This window comes from Numida meleagris, chromosome 7 (genome assembly GCF_002078875.1).
Source record: "Numida meleagris isolate 19003 breed g44 Domestic line chromosome 7, NumMel1.0, whole genome shotgun sequence".
Taxonomy (NCBI): Eukaryota; Metazoa; Chordata; class Aves; order Galliformes; family Numididae; genus Numida; species Numida meleagris.
In genome coordinates this window covers 7827411-7844155 of record NC_034415.1, presented here as the reverse complement: position 1 = coordinate 7844155, position 16745 = coordinate 7827411, and the positions used below count along the sequence as shown (strand labels likewise).

The following is a 16745-nucleotide window of genomic DNA, read 5'->3' as shown; positions in this document are numbered from 1 at the left end:
CACGCTCCCATTCATACAGGAGATCTCATACCAAGTTATGTAAGTGTACCTTAGATTAGAGCCTAGACTTGGTGTCTATAGGATTGATGTGCAGAGCACTGGCAGGTTGCTCACTATTACTTCAACTCATTTCAAGTCATTTTAGTCTTTTCAACTTAGAAGAGTAGCTTTGACTCTTCCAGTAGCAGGATGTTACCGATTATCATAAACATCTACTCTGCAAGAGGCAGAAATTACTTGTTCCTGACTCTTTCTTTTGGAAGCATATTTCTCAAAGATTCTGGCTGGTGCATCAGAACTTGTGTGCCTCTAAGGGAAGTGCAGTGAGGGCTGGGATCTAGTGAGCTGGTGTTTTGGAAAGGCACAGGTATTTCGCCTGCCCCTGAATCTTAGGCCTGTAGTTTTCTTTAGCAGACTTACCAGAAGCTAGGGACCACTCTGTTATTATAAACTGTATCTCCTTCTGAGCTATTTCTACCTCAGGAACAAAGTGGTCCAGTTGGTCCACTGTGCATTTTGCCTGGTCTCATTAGTCTTGCAGAGCAGCCTGCTCACGTAGCTGAGTACAAGTCCTAGCATCTGTGCCGTAGTTGTTTTACATGGCACTGCATTGTGCTCTATGGATGAGGCTTCATTATTGTCTACTGTTTTCTTTGCTGCTGTTCATGATGGTGTTTTTGCTTGAAAGCCGTGAAACTATTCTGTCTGCATTACTATCTTGTGACTGTTGAGGTAACATCTTAGATTTCTGCTTGCTGTGAAATCTGAATTTTCCTTTGGGTAACTGAGCTGCCCAGGTGACGCAGCAGCTTTTGTTGAGGCTTAGAGAAGGTGAGAACGTGAGCTGCTTGCAGTGCCTTCAGATGCCCAGGGAGAGGGTGGGGAGGAGTTGGAGCCCTCCTCTCCCTGGAGGTGCAGAGTGGAAGGACTGGAGTCAGTGGACACAAGTTTCTTCCCTGGAAATTCCTCTGCTGAGTTAGGCCAGTTGTTATCGGTAGAAAGGGAGCTGAGCACTGGAACAGATTGCCCTAGAAGTTATTTAATCTCTGTTCTTGGAGGTGCTTAGAACTTGACCAAAAGGAAAGAAAAATTCTCAAAGAAAACCCCTCTGAACTATGAGCTCTATGTTTCATAACATTTCTTGATGCAATTGCTTTGATGTTTCTTCGCCTTGTTTGAGATCTAACATTTTAGACAGCTTGCACCATATGCTATAAATATGTAATTTGGTTCAATATTTGTTCATAGTGCAGTATGCTCAAAGGAGAGACATAAAGGTGATGTGCAGAAACTTCAGAAAGTTCAAAAGTCTAAATAATCAAGGAAGTTTCAGGCTGTAATTACAATTTTACTTTTAAAAACGTCAAGAAAGATTTCTAGTTAAATGATTGGACTGGAATTCAAGATCTGTGATCTCTGTGGCAGAGTGCTCCCACAGTGGTGTGCGTTAATGGGCATTAAACTTCCTTTGCCACTTTTGTTTTGCAAACTCTAAGGCAAAAGCTGCCTCCTACTCTTCCATATGCACATTTTAGATGGTGGGCAATTGTAGGGGTTCCTGTGAGCCTTAATATCTTGCATTCCTTAGTAAAATGGCAATAATAAAGCATCCCACGGTTTGATCAGTAAGTGTAAATATCCAAGATGCATCTTGAGATAGCTACCAGTTATTAAAATGGTAATAAAACCGAAGAAAAAACGACCAGTGTCTAAAGGAAAGGAGAGAGCAGAGAACAGGCATGCACACAGAAGGGACAAGACATTAAAGCATCCCACAAACTTAAGGAGGTGATCTTTGCTCGTGGCAAGAAAGGTGTGAGCCTATTGCTTTGGCTTGCCAGATCACTTTGTGGAGTACAGTGAGTATTGTGAAATGAAGGTAGTGAGACTGGTACGGAATCTGTTGGGCAAAATTGAAGCTGGTTTGTACTGGATTAATACTCTACAATGGGGGGAATGATGGCTCTATGGTGGTGTTTTTTTTTTTTTTTACATCTCATTCTAATCAGAAGTTGTCACAGCGATTCATGGTGGAACATTTGAGGGCTGTAAGTTGTGACTGCAAAGAATCCTTGCATCTCTAAAATACGGAAGATCAGATATTAAAAAAACAAACAAAAAAACAACAGACAAAAGTGTAAGACCAGAGCAAATTGGTATTTTTAAGGATCTGTGAAGCTAGGTAATAAAATACGTAAATTGTTGCTTTAATTTAATGGTATGAAAGCGATTTTTAAAATTTATTTTCATGTTGCCAATCTGTCTCATTTATGTAGAGGAGTTTTTTGTGTCTTTTAAACTCAGTGTTTTGAGTTGTCTTTAAGAGTAGTTAATTGTTCGTAGGTTAGACACTAATTTCTGTTGTCTTCATCCTGGAAAATAATTTTATTGTCACTTCTGTAACATATATTGTGATGTTTGCTGAGTGTTGCCATAACACTAGCAAGAAATTACTAAGATTTTCTCTAAATTAGAAGCAGTGGGTGCTGTGCCATTATGTTCAGCAAAATGTTATTTCTTTGAAATGCTAATATATATATTTCTTAATAAAACTTCGCAGATGCTTCGGGATGCTGCTAAGTCCTGGAAGAAATGTGAAGAACAGTGACATGCATTTACTAGACATGGTAATATATATTTTTAGTAATCCTTTCAATAAGACAGGTAATTTAAAAAGCAAACAAAAAGCCCCAACCATATAAAAGCACCCCCCAAAAAATAAAACTGCCTCTGTTTTCGTTTACTTTTGTTTCTTAAATCCTGGATTTTATATTTTAAAACTAGAAACAAATGTTGCACACAATGGGCAGAACATTTCAATTAGTAACAAAATCTGTGGCATCTGTTTTTGTTAAACTGGTTGGTTACGTCAGCTGATAGCTGGCTGCTACAAATAACCAAGCTTTATTTGTTAATCATGTTATCTAAAAATGTAGAGCCAGTAATTGTTTTTGTGTTTGGGCACCAGGGAAGTGGTGCTCTTTTATTCAGGTTGCTGAAAATGTTGCCATGAATTGCTTAATCTGAATTTAAATTCTTACTCAAAGCTTGAAACAGTTGGTTATCTTCAAGAGCTTTCCTTTCTTACAGTGAGTTGCACCAAAGAGAACTGCGAGTTAGTAGGATACTCTGTGATAATATCAATTCACTCTTATGCAATGGACAGGAATACAACTGTTTTCAAGTCAAAAAGTGCTCAAGCATTACACCCAGGTGTTTTGTAACTGTACAGTCAGTTTTGCCTTCTTCACTTCTTTATCTGTGGGGATGATTCTAGCTGTTGGTATTCAATACGTTTATCTGTCTCTATCTTCTAGCACCTTTTTCACTTGCTGATATTCTGATGTTACATTTTAATTTTTGATTAGTAGAAAGTAGAATAGAATATGAGTTACAGAGCATAATGAATTGGCTTCTGTTAATCTAGGTATCATGCTTTTACGGTATGGGTTGCATATTTGAATCCATGTCTTTACCCCAGCCCTAGTTCCATACATTTATTTAATTGCTGATGTGATAGCTTATTAGATCATCTCTTGTTGTACGTGGAAACTTGTGTTTTTCTTACAACTGCCTTTCTTCCTCTTTAAATTTGGAGAACTTGGTCACTCCCGTGAATTCTGGAGATCTGATTGCAGAGTAAGAATGTCAGTCCTGTTCCCCCATGAAGGGGTTACCGTGCAGGCCTGCTGGATCCGTAGGGTCTGCCCAAGGAAACTGCAGGAAATATGAACCATTACTAGTATGGGACAAGTACATGTGTGGAGTTCATGCACTCTGTTCCTAGCAGGTCTACCAAAAATATTTCTGGAAGTAACAGATGGATGCTGTGAGATTATCTTAAAGCAAATAAAGAGGCATTGCTATCGTTACTAACTTTAACATATGTGGCTCTTTGGACTTTATTTGCATATTGTCCTGACATTTGGTTCTTTAAATGTCAAATTTTTATGAACTGGAATTGCAAACTGTTGTCATACTTCAAGAAGGTCCATGCCTGAGCAACTCAGGGGAAAGTATGGCATGGATATAACTGTGGAGTGAAAAACACTAACCTGATCTTCTGGTTGATGTAATTAAGGTCTTACTCTGTTAAGATTATATTCTGGACCATTTCTGTGTATATTGTGATGCTAGTTTAATTTTTTGAAGTCTCTTATATTCCATCACCCCATAATATCTCCACAGCTTAGACAGTAGTGGCAGACATCCCCCCAAAAGCCTCCATTTTAATAAGCATTTAAAAATTAATTAAAAAGAGCATTTAAAAATTAAAAGCACGTTCAGCTATCTTTGCCTTCAGTTTCTCGTATATAATGTTTCTTCTTTCTCTGCCATCTTCCTATGCCATCTTCCAGTCCATTATATCATGTTCTTTCTTTGGGCTGTGTTCTCTAATGTGAACACAACGATATTCTTAAATTCCTAGAACTGTCTTACCTCTCTACGCTCAATCTCTTTGATCTCTAATGAAATCCTTTATTTCTTTTTTTATTTTTAGGAATCCATGGGAAAGAGCTCTGATGGGAAGGCTTATGTAATTACTGGAATATGGAATCCTAATGCACCAATGTTTCTAGTACTTAATGAGGAAACACCTAAAGGTAATTTAATCTAACTTGTGAGTTTTTTTATGACATGGGTTTGATGCATGTATTTTCTCCTGGGATTCATGATGTGTTTGCCTGAGTACATACACCATCATGTTCTGAGCATCTGTGACAAGAAACAGAACTTTTCTGTATGTGCGTATGTAACATAGAAATGTGAATAATTGTCAATAAAACTGCTTGGCTCTTGGATCTGAGAACACGAGAGCCTAGGCATTCAAAATATCTGATTTTCATTGTTTATTTCAAAAGGCTGTGCTTCCTGGCTAAAGGATATCAATTGTGTTTCAGAATGATGGTTGCTACTTTTGATAAATGTTTTCAGAAGCCACAATCCTTTTCTTGCACTGTAAACCTGCAAGATACGCTTGAACTATTTCTGCTTCATATTCAGGTTGATCGTGTACTTTGCTCTACTTAAAAAAGTTTAAATTATGCTTAAGGATGAAGGGAGAAAAAAATAGCATTGCACACTGCTGCTGTGAAGATCATCTGACCTAGAGAATGGGAAAGGGGCAGGTAGAACTTTTTTAGTCATAGAATCATCGAATGGTTTGGGTTGGAAGGAACCTTTAAGACCATCTAGTTCCAACCCCCTGCTATAGGCAGGGACACCTCCCACCAGACCAGGTTGCTCACAGCCCCATCCAGCCTGGCCTTGAATGCCTCCAGGGTGGGGACAACCAAAACCTCTCTTGGCAACCTGTTCCAGTGTCTCATCGCTCTGACAGTAAAGAATTTTTTCCTATTATCTAATCTAAATCTACCCTCTTCCAGTTCATAGCCATTACCCCTTGACCTATTGCTTACATGCCCTTATTAAAAAGTCCCTCTCCAGCTCTCTTCGCCTGTTGCTGTAGGGTAAGTGCTGCAGTCCTCCGAGCATCTTCATGGCCCTCCTCTGGACCTGCTCCAACAGCTCCATGTCCTTCTTAGTCCTTGTAACCAACAGAGTATGGACATGGAGATAAACAAGGATCCAAAGTGTTATTTTGAGCTACTGAGGTTTTAGCAGAAATGATGCTGTCGGAGGTCCTTGACTGTGATTTGCTCTAGGTGTATATTGTCTCAGAAGTGGTGTTACACATGCATATGATAAGGTCGTGTTTTTAAGTTCCTTAGGTCTAGTAGGGATCACATCTCTTAATGCTGTTTTATGTGCATGACAGTGTGCTTCTGTTTGCACAGATTATTATTATTTTTTCAAATAACCAGGTTTACTGGTGCAGTATTTAATGCATCCTCTCATTCTGTGAAGCATCCAGGTAGGTTGTGGAAGCCAGACAAGTAAATAGAGTGCAGCAGAATCAGTCATTTAATAGAAGGGGTTTTCAGTGTGAGCTCACTTGTTGTTTGAAGCAATCTGTTCTTTGACAACTCTTTCTGTCCATGACTTGTTGTGTTTTAGATAAGCGTGTCTACATGACGGTGGCAGTGGATATGGTTGTTACTGAAGTCGTAGAACCGGTGCGGTTCTTGCTGGAGACTGTTGTGCGCGTGTACCCTGCGAACGAACGCTTCTGGTACTTCAGCAGAAAGACCTTCACAGAAACCTTCCATATGAAGCTGAAACAGGTAGTGTGTGCTCGTTTTTTTAAAGAGAAGCTGGTGCTGGAAACGTTTTGTCTCTTCTAATTCGGCCTTTCTGATCTTGACACCTTTATCTCAGGTTTTTTCTTTAAGCTAGTTGTTGCTGGAAGGATGAAATATAAAATTAAGTAGCCTGTATCGTTCTTCACTGCTCTTTGTAAACTGAATTATTAGATACATCAAAAGTTATTGGCTTTCTGGGCTTAAACAGGGTTGAACCTATCTATTGAATTCTCTGTCATTTCAGACAATCTGGCCTGTGTGCAGAGATCTAAAGCAAGTCCATTTGACTGGTAAAATCAGGAAGTGACTTTAGTTGACTTCATAATGAGTAATTAGCATCTAACAAAGGGAAATGCTGTGTACTAAGGTTCAAAATCCAAATATATGCATCTATAAGGATATAATCAATTAAAGGCAGTGGTTTAAAAGCGTTAGCCGATTGCTAACAGTTTTTTCAAAGTATCTGAGAAGGTGAGTTTCTCTGTGTTTTCCAAAAGAGAGAAATGGAAGCAGATTATTTGGAAAAGCAAGTTGAGATGCATGGAGAAGTTAAGCTTTTATTCTCATGGTTGCTGGTGAATGTATAAAATGCACTATGTTCATATCCTTCACTATGTTCATATCCTACCCTATCAGAGGGTTTTGTGAAGGGCTGGGGCATTACTGTTGCAATGATTACGTTAGCATTGTTCATACTGGTGATTGTAACCTTATGAAACGTTGAAAGAAGAGCAAAGAAATGTTTTTTGCATACTACTTTGTCTGAAATGTTTTGGTTTGTCTGTTCCTTGGAGTTCAGCTTCGAAGGTGTACAAAAAACGCCCTGCTCTATGGAGAGGAGGAGCAGTTAATACGAAGCTTAATGCATAGCTGTGTATTCCCTCTGTTAGCTTTCCCAGTCCTGTGCTTGTGTGATTAATGTGCATTTATTTCTTCCTCAAGCACTGAGAGATGCTGTATCCATCTCATCTGGTAATGTCTGTAGAATAGCTCTCTGCTGAACAGAATGCTAAAGACCCAGTGCCGTGAGCAGTGCAGGATTGAAATGCATGAAGTATGTATGTCTTCCCATGATCAATGTAGGGTGGTGCACAACTGCATCCTTGTGCAGCAAGCATTCACCTGTTACCTCCAAAGATTTGTGCTGGGGTTTCAGTTCAAAAAATGAACAGCAGAGGCTAACGGTATCGTTTGTATTGGAATAATGATCCATCATTAACTAATGAAACCAAAGGGGAGTGATTTAATTCTACTGAGCCTAGTGTGGATGTTTTACTTGTCATCTTTCTGTGGGGTACAGTAATGGGTCTTGAAAAGCAGGCTGCCTTCGTGTTATATAGCAGGATTGCAGCTGTGCTTAACATGTAGTGAGTAAATCTCATGAAATGCTGTTTATGTAGGTCTGGAGATTAGCATAGTAACTTGGAATTCAAGGAAATGTGAGAAAACCCTGTTATATGCAAATGTTGAGTATCTACATTTTAAATCTAAGGAAAATGCATTTGGAGGTACTGCTTTCTTAACTGTTTAATACTCATCTCTTTGAGGGAAAGGAACGTATTTAATCCTGACAAACTTTCTACAAGATGAGGCTCTGATGATGGGTGGCAAGATCTCGGTGGCTGAGCTGTTGATTCAGCCAGTTATGGGCTGGACAGCTCGTGCTGCTGTAGCTCTTCCTGCACGTGGCTCTAAAAGAGTCTGCATCTCAGGACTCTTGCTTCTTTGCAAACAGCTTTGCGGGTGGCATTGGGATCAGCCACTGGGGTGCTGGTTGTGAAGGCAGCTGAATTTAAGTGGGTTGAAGCAGACCTGAATGTTGGTATCGGTAACGTCAGTTCTAAAGCTAGATGGCTTCTTTGTGCAGGACGACGAATCCCGTGCTGGAGTTTGCCTTCTGATGTAAAATCATGGCAATAATGCTGTCATTGTGCAGAGTTACTTGTGTTGTATACAAATGGCTCTTGCAGTTAACCAGAGCATGTGCAAGGAGCCGAAGGCTTGTCATCTGTGTATGTTAGAGCAAAATCCACAGCACCTCGTGCCTTACTCCCACCAAAATAGATAATGATGGTGAACAACACTCAGAGGTATCAATTTAATCAAGTACTTTGTAATTGCACAATGAAAATGCTCTGGGAAAGTCAAACAGGGATAATGGCTGTAATATCCTCCTGAATGCTTAAAAAAAAAATAAAAAAAAAAATAGGCAAGATATTTATGCTTTCATCCCAAAGTTCGTTAAGCACTTTGAGAAGTTCAGTCAGCAAAACTGGCTGCTAATTGGAGCGCCGTGACTGTCTCCTTCAGGGAGTATCAGCTTTAAAGGAGGCAGATCTGAATGATTAATGTCTTTGAAATAGAGTGGGATTTCTCAGTGCAAAAAAAGTGAATGTTGTGATAGTGCAGGCAGTCCCTGTTGAAGCTGCCTATCTTCGTACTGTCAGCAGCTGGTTGGAAATGCTGTTTCTGTTCAGCAGCTGATGCTCATCTCCAGCCAAAGGTGTCATGAAGTTGCCTTCCAAATCCTTCCTAGTTTTGCTTTTCAATCAAGTATACTCTGAGACTGAATTCCTTCTCTTTTTTCATGGATAATTTGATGTTCTTAATATCCTCACAAAATTACCTTATTTGAACTGATTAGATAAGAGCACAAATAACAAAAGAGAACACAGTTTTGCTTCTAGTTCATTTACTATAACCATTAGTTTTCAATTTCACGTAATTCTCTGTATATTAATCACTGCATGTCGCTGAATAGTAATTGTTTCCAGATCTGTAACTCAGCGGAAAAGCTAGTGTTGGTTTTCCTTGAAAAACACCCAGTGCTGAGTCCAGGGGGATGTGGGCAACTCTTTTCATGTGAATGTCCACTGAATGTGAAAGATGTAAATCAAATTCTGAGCTTTTCCAGCTTGAAGTGAAACTAAAACCATTTCTCCCTGCTCCCCGACTTTGAGGTAGTTTTCCCTGAGAGTTATTGAACTCCCAAAGAGGCAGATTTAAAAAAGAAAAGATTGCTGTTACAGAACCAAGTGCTTTCTAGGGAAAATGTTCTGCCCTCAGTTCTGTATAGTTAAGCACCACTCTCAAATTTCCAGGGTAATTAATTTGTTAGATTGATGCGTATATGCAGTTCCTACACACACCCATGCAAGCATATATATATGTATGTGTATGTAATGTATATGTACATATATGTGTATGTAATATATACATATGTATTATAAATAAAACTCAGGCTACAAACATGAGCTTTGCAGCTAGGTACAGCCAATATTTATCCCCATTGAAGGGAATGTATTACAAATCCTACTCTGAAATAAATGGTTCTGTTTTTGTTTGAGTAAAACAGTAAGGAACTTTCCACAGTTGATGGCTTTCAAAAAGCATGAGGTTTTGTTGTTTCCTTAGTTTTCTCTTTACCTAGTAAAACCTTTAACATGGCTTTTTCCTCTAAGGCAGCTGATTCCTGTTTCTGTGTGGATGTCAGTCACTCTGCTTGTTTTTCCTGCTTGTCGTCTCCTCTTATTTTGCTGCAGTTTCTCCTTGCCCTCATCCCTATATTTAAATGGGAAAGCTTTTTTATCGTAGTTCAGCATGATAATTACATTGGAAGCTAAGAAGCAGCATTGGAAATAATGCAGTTTTGTTTGCATCTTTGGGCTATAAGCCTCAAAAGAGAAACAGAACTGTACATTACAGCCAGCCTACATATGCCATTGCAAGGGAACCTGAGGGAATATGTGATACGAAATTTGTGTGTTTCGGTTTGATTTTGGCATGCCATTAGAGTTGTATTCGTCAACAGGGAGATCCTAATAAATGCACATGTTTTGTTTTAGTCTGAAGGAAAAAGCCACACCAGTGCTGGGGATCCCATTTATGAAGTTGCCAGTCTACAAAGAGAATCTGCAAGAGAAGAACAACTGCTCAGCCCAACAAGTGGAGGAGGGCCTGTATCATCCCAGGAGGATGAGGCAGAAGAAGGTAAGAATAAATAAGCACTCACAGTCTCCGCAGATAGTGCTGTTATACTTTTGCTGATCATTTACTCATTTAAGTCTTCCTATTTGTGTCTAATAGAAATACAGCTGTTCTGGGCAGCAAGCTCACATAACTTTCTTCTAGCAGCAGTTTGAGCAACACCATTTTTGCCAACCCTATTATTTGGAGTTCCTCTAATAGCAGCATCAGACTATACTTTGCTATTTTTGTGTGCTTTGAAATTTGTTACTGCTGCACTTGTGCTCTGCTAATATGATAGAAAACCTTTTCTAGAGCGTTTTTCATCTGATCAGAAGCCATTTGCCTTTGTGCTGCTAAAGAACAGCATTGAAATGGCTGGCTGTAAATGCCTATGTACAGGAACGGAACAAACAAGGGAACAGTCTCATAAAGGGAATTCTCCTGCCCCCAAACTGTATGACAAGCATGTGATTATGAGTTTATTGCACTCACAAATCAAAATACCTCCAGGTTCAGTTGGTGACTGCTCTGTGGATTGCTGCTGTTGATAGACACAGAGTGTTTGCCTTCCTCTTCCAAAGCAAATGGTTCCTCAGTCTTTCCCTTGTTTTTGGAAGCCGTTGGCCTACTGTTGTCCCTTTGTACCTGAAGGTTGGCTCATAGCCTTCAGAACAGGCTCTCAGCAGGCCTTTTTTGTTTGGATATCTGACCTTCCAGAACTTGTGACAGTTTTACCAAGTTACGCTTGAGATTTCTGGCACCGTTCTGTCAGTACTGTAAAAAGTTCTGCTTTTTACAGTGGAAAAATTCCTTCTTGATTCATGCTTGATTGTAAATAGCTGGATGTCAGTTTATGCAGTGGGAATCAGAGCCCTGTGATTAACACAGGAGCAGGCAGATGCATTTACTCCTGTTTACAAACCAAAAAACCCAAATCCCAAGATACCATGCTTAAAAAAACATAGCTACTAGTCTTTATTGAACTGAGCAGGATGGGTGTTGACTATCACTGTCAGTCCACTATCAGTTCTAAAAAGCAAAAATACCATTATCTCTAATAGGTTTATTCATTATCTCTAATGTTTTATCTCTAAAACAATTTAATATAAAAATTAAATTGTTACTTGGGAACGCCTTACTGTTTATAGCAGGAGTTACTTCAGATTGAACTTTGGGTCTCCTGGTTCAGTGTAGTGAAGCTCAACATTTATGGGTGTTCTCTTCCTGGCTGGAAGTTTGTGCTGTGGTAGTCAGGATGTTTTCTGGAGTTTGTTTGATAGGACAGGTTTTAAATAATTACTTGAATATTTTTTCCCCTCCGTATTACTTCTCACCAAGAAGAGTAAAAGCGGTGTTGAATGTAGCTCAATTAGTAATAACGTGGCTATTGTCCTCTTGGTGCTATTATAAAACAGCTATATTTTATTATAGGGTATGAGTTCGTATGAGGCATGAACCAAAGTTTAACTTTGGTTTGGCTTCCTAAAGCTAGTTTCCGTATTATAAATGTGGATTACGTCCTAAGAGAAGACATTAAAAATACCACGATGTGACTCTGTTCTCATGGAAACTGCATTTAGAACTATCTGCTTAGAAGTTATCTATCCTAGTGGATGTGCAGGTTAAATGAGTCACTGCCAGTTGTTCTAAATAAATCTCTTCATTCTTTTTCTTTCTTTTTCTTTTCAGGGTACTAATTATGATGATGGAAAAAAACCTTGAGTTTACAGTGTCTTAGCCTTGGAAGAAAGCTTTTTCTTTTCTTTAATGTTAAGGCTCTCTGGCCATGTAGATTTTTTTTTTCTGCTTGCTCCTGTGGCAAGTGTGCATTCTAAAGAATATTAGATAGACCTGAGGCTGGTGTACCCATATACAGATATTGAGGATTATTATCTCTTTTTTTTTTATATATATTTAAAGATATACACTACATTCATGCAGAAGATTACTTAATTTAGTTTAGAAACACTATATACAAGTTTCATTTGTATTATGCTGTGAGAATGCATGACTCATTTGTAACTTACCTGATTTCTATGTACGCCGTACCCACAGTTGGTGAGATGTCTTATGTTGTGAGTATATGAATAAAGATCTTCACAAGAAGGCATTTTTTCAATATTCTTGTTCTTTTTATTTTAATGAGAGGCCAAACATATTTCCCTTATATTATTCTTAGCTTTTCTTCTTTTTTTTTTCCATTTTAGCTTCTTTATAGAGCTTTTCAGATGAAAAATAATATTTGCAAGGATTGTGAAACAGCTACTTAGAGATCATCCAGGTCAACTTCTTTTTTTTTTTTAATTATTAATACTGTAATAGATATTTCTGGCAACCCTGTGATCTAAGGTTCACTGCTCTGGAGATAACATTTTAAAAAATATTAATATTAATGATTCCTTGTCAAAATCTGGAATCTGAAGTATACCCCTTGGTAAAGTTTTTTCTCTCAAATTCAGATTAAAACTTAAAAGAATCAAATATGTAATGAGAAAATTCTTACTTTCTGGAAAAGTTTCAAATGAAATAGATTTAAGTATCAGTTTTCATCCATAAGCAGAAAACTACGTTGCTAACACGGGATTATGAGTCTGACCTGGTAAAAAGTGCAGAGTACTATTGGTGGAACTGATCCTTCCCAGTTTTGGTGTGAGCCTAAGCACTGGAGAAAACTTCTTTCTGCCAGAAGCATTTGCAAGTTTATTATTCTATTAATATTATATTACTATTATTTACTTGCAAGTTTGCATTTTTAAAATAGTCTAACTTTGCAGGAGAATACTAGACAACTATTTGAGTTTGATGCTCAATTAGAATGCTGTTAGGAGGTTAAGGATCGTCATAAATAGGAGCAGTTGTGTTTAGAACCACAGAATGCTGTGTGTTTCCAGAGTCTTCAAACTGACTGCAAGTAAGCTGAAGATTTTTTTGCTCATGTTTTCTGTGGTCTCAAGTGCCTGGTTACTAACTCTTCTCCCAAGCTATCCATTAAGACACTGAGTAAACCCAGGATGCTTAGCACACATCCCAAAACAGGTAATTGGTGTTAGGTAAAAGTTAACATGCCTACCAGGACTCTGGAAAGAAGTTGGAGGATGAGTTGTAGGCTGGCTCTAGAATCATCTGAAATGACTTCCAGGAATGCAGTAATGTTTGTGGGTTTTATTTACTGCAACAGTAGATTTCTTGGTGTTCAGAGACGCTTCTTTTCTGACAGCTGGGATCCAGTTGACAGCGCAGTAGCAGAAGAGTCCCAGTGAAATGTGTTTGGAGTTTATTAATTGGCTTTTAATAAGGAGAAATTATACATAAATATCAAGCTGTAGGAGTGGGAAAGGGCAGCAGAAGAGAAGAAATAACAAACATAATAGGGTAGTGCTTCCTTTCTGTTCTCTCGCACTGCCTTAGCTCTAAGTACAAAGAGAAGTATTTTACAATAGATAAATTAATGTGTGAGATATGGAAATTGAGTGTGGAGATGGTGAAATTTGACAGTGAAAATGAAATTGAAAAGACAGAGGGCTCTGAAAGCTTAAGAGAAATCTGAGGTAGTAATGCTTTTTGGACAGCACAGGAAGACAGGGTGGGTAGAGCGGTTGAGGAGTGGGCAATGCTAAATGATCAGAGATGATCACTGAGGCTAAATTAAGATGCTGGGTCAAATGTTGTGAGTGGTTTAGAGGCTGTTCTCAGGAACTGAAAAACAGAAGAGTAGAGGTGGTGATATTTTAGGAGTTAGTAGAGCTATTGAGAGTATTTTGTGATAAAATAGGGGCTCATGATCAGGGAGAATGCGAACAAATGAGGATGAATGACATTAGTACCGTGGAAGTCAACACTGCATTTTTATCCCTATTAAAAATAACTTTATGTAATTCATAGGAAATGTTGCTCATATTAGCTCAATACACAGAGTAATGATGCTGGGTCCTAAACAAGATACATTAAATCTGTTTTGGAGTATTTTTGATGCCATAAAAATGAACTAAAATTTAACAAATCCTAAATTTATTCGACTGTTTTTCTGTCGGATGACAGATACTTTGCTTGAAGTTCCATCAGATTCTTAAAACACAAGTGCTTTGAACAAATGTGAATCTGTAACTTTCAGATGAAAATAAAATAGTCTGTGTGTCATTTTATGGACTGGTTGTCATTTCATGGTCCATTGTCTTGGGTTGTCGTGCCTTATGAGTTACCTTCTGTTATTAAGATCATTGTGCTAGATGGAACGCGATCACTTTGTTACCGTGCATCTTAAAAAGCCTTCTGCATTTTAATTTGCCCTGGATGATGGAAGTTGTTATCGATAGTTAGAACCGTATTCACATTCATTCATGCAGGTATGAACTTTCAGTGAAAAAGACAAATCTTCAATTTGAAACAGTTCTGCAGCGTTCAAACAAAGTACTAATTGTGACGGAATTGCAAGGTGAAATGGAAACAACCTTAAGATTCCCCAGTTTTCCATTTCAGCTTTAGAGGTAAATATCGAATCTGGAATTAAACTGCAAATTCTAAAATTCAGGAGCATTGACTAGAGAGTTGCATTGTCTTAGAACTGTGACAGCATCTCAAGCTTGATTTTTCTTGCGTGTTCTCAAAGATGTCAGTTTTCAGACAGCACAGTGCATGTGGAAGATGTTTGTATTTACAAGAATACCTCCACTGAGCAGCACTGAGTTGGCTTTGTCATCTGTGTGGGAGCAAAACTACTGAACTGAAGCGCTAATTTCCTCCACTCTTTTATTCGGCTTTAGGCACTTTTACATCAGATTTAGAGATGTCATGGTGGCCCACTTGTACATTTGCTACCAAAGGGTAAAATCTTCTCTTGGCACGCTTCTACGCTCAGGTTTGGATGAAGAGCTGAGGTTTATTTCTGTGAATTTTAATTTTTTATATGACAATAAGGCTGTGCACAAACCGTATAACGTGGAACGGAGGAATTTTTATTGTATTGAGAAGAAAACAGCTTGGCTAGTCACTTCACACTGCCCCACTGGGACTGTTTCAAAGTGGAGATGCAGATGCTTTGAGATACCGCACAGGCTGCGTTACTTGTGTGAAGGCAACGAGTTACTTGGTCTGAACGTGACTGGCAGTAAAAGACAGGCACGACTTCCTCCACCTTCTTTCAGTGCTTATCAGATGGAGGGTTTCATTTTTGTTTTTGCTCTCTGTGTACTTCAGCAGCGGCTAAGTGAATTTTCTTCAAGTCTGTTATAACTTAAGTACGAACAGAACTCTGTGAACAGAATTCAGTGCAGGTTTTCTTCATTTATATTCATAAATCCTTTTTTTTCCTGGTGCCGATTATTATTTTTTCCCTCCTAAGTTAGGAAATGTGCTGTATGTGCTTAATTCCCTGTTGTAAACTTTCTGAGGATTGTCATTTCATAAATATATCGCTTAAAAAGGCATTTTGAGGCTTTCTGCCTTCATCAGAATATTTTGTAATGCATTGAAAAGTTGAATCTTTCTGAAAATTTGCCGTATTTAATATTAGAATCAGTTCTGTGACTTAAACTTTGTTTCTGTCTTGTCTTTCCTGGCAAGACTATAGCTCAAGCTCTGTATAATTTCCTGTTACCTTGTAAATGGAAACTTTTTTTGTGGCCTTTCTCACGATGCTCTTTGATTTCTAACGCATGGAATGATTCCACGTAACGTCTCTATCTTGTTGCCCTGATAATATGCTGCCAGCATCAGCTCCCCCTTCATTTTTGTTCTTCTCCTACATAACGATCAAACTCCTCATTTTTGAATTATTCCAATTCTATTCCCACCTGTCTTTACAACCTAATTTCCTTCTCCTACAGGCTGCCCTGCTCAGGCTGCTCCAACTGTATTATTTTTCAGTTCCACCTACTCTTTATTTCACTTGTAACAGCTTCTCAATTAAAACTCATTAAAAATCCTTTTTTCTTCTTCACTCCCCACCTGTTCATTTTTTCTGCTATATTCATGCGTTTTCACTCATTTTAGGCTGTACTTATTGGCTTGTATGCTGAACTCTTGGTTTCAGCGCTATCATTTTCTAATTTATTTGCATTTTTTGTCAACACATTAGTCTGACTTCTAAGGCACTGCCGTATTTCAAGTAATCTGGTAGGCTTCTTGCAAGGAGAACAGAGCTACCTTCTTAAACGTTAGTTCTGTCTGTATCTGTAATGTTTGTTTCAAATGTGGATACAGGAAGAGTGTTGTTTTAAAGGTAACTTTTAAGAAAAATGAAAAAAAAAAACAACAAACCAACCAGACCCCCTCCTCATTTGTTGTAAAAAAAAAAAATATATATATATATATAATAATAATAAAAAAACATAACGATCAAAAACATTCAAGCCTATTTAACACCTGTTTTTTTGTTGACAGGAGTAAGAGTTCTTCACTGGCATCTGATTCCTTATGCCAGAAATGGGCAATCCCCATAAATACAGCTGCTTACTTTTTCCCTAAGAGTCTGGTACCTAATGAGTGAGAGGAAGATGTGTGCTATTTGGTTTTGTTCCCCAGAGTTCTTCTCTCAGTATTTTTGTTAAGAACTTTGCACAGCTTGTGGCTGCTGTG

General features: G+C 38.3%; 1 protein-coding gene across 6 annotated transcripts in view; it reads left to right on the top strand.

The window, feature by feature from the left end:
• Positions 1-16745, top strand: part of RABGAP1L (RAB GTPase activating protein 1 like) — a 208717-nt gene that overhangs the window by 25950 nt on the left and 166022 nt on the right. For all 6 annotated transcript variants that reach the window (XM_021404053.1, XM_021404052.1, XM_021404048.1 and 3 more), the window contains exons 8-11: positions 2561-2627; positions 4502-4604; positions 6019-6185; positions 10049-10193. In XM_021404053.1, coding sequence (XP_021259728.1) covers positions 2561-2627; positions 4502-4604; positions 6019-6185; positions 10049-10193 — 482 coding nt within the window. The remainder of the gene's footprint in view (positions 1-2560; positions 2628-4501; positions 4605-6018; positions 6186-10048; positions 10194-16745) is intronic.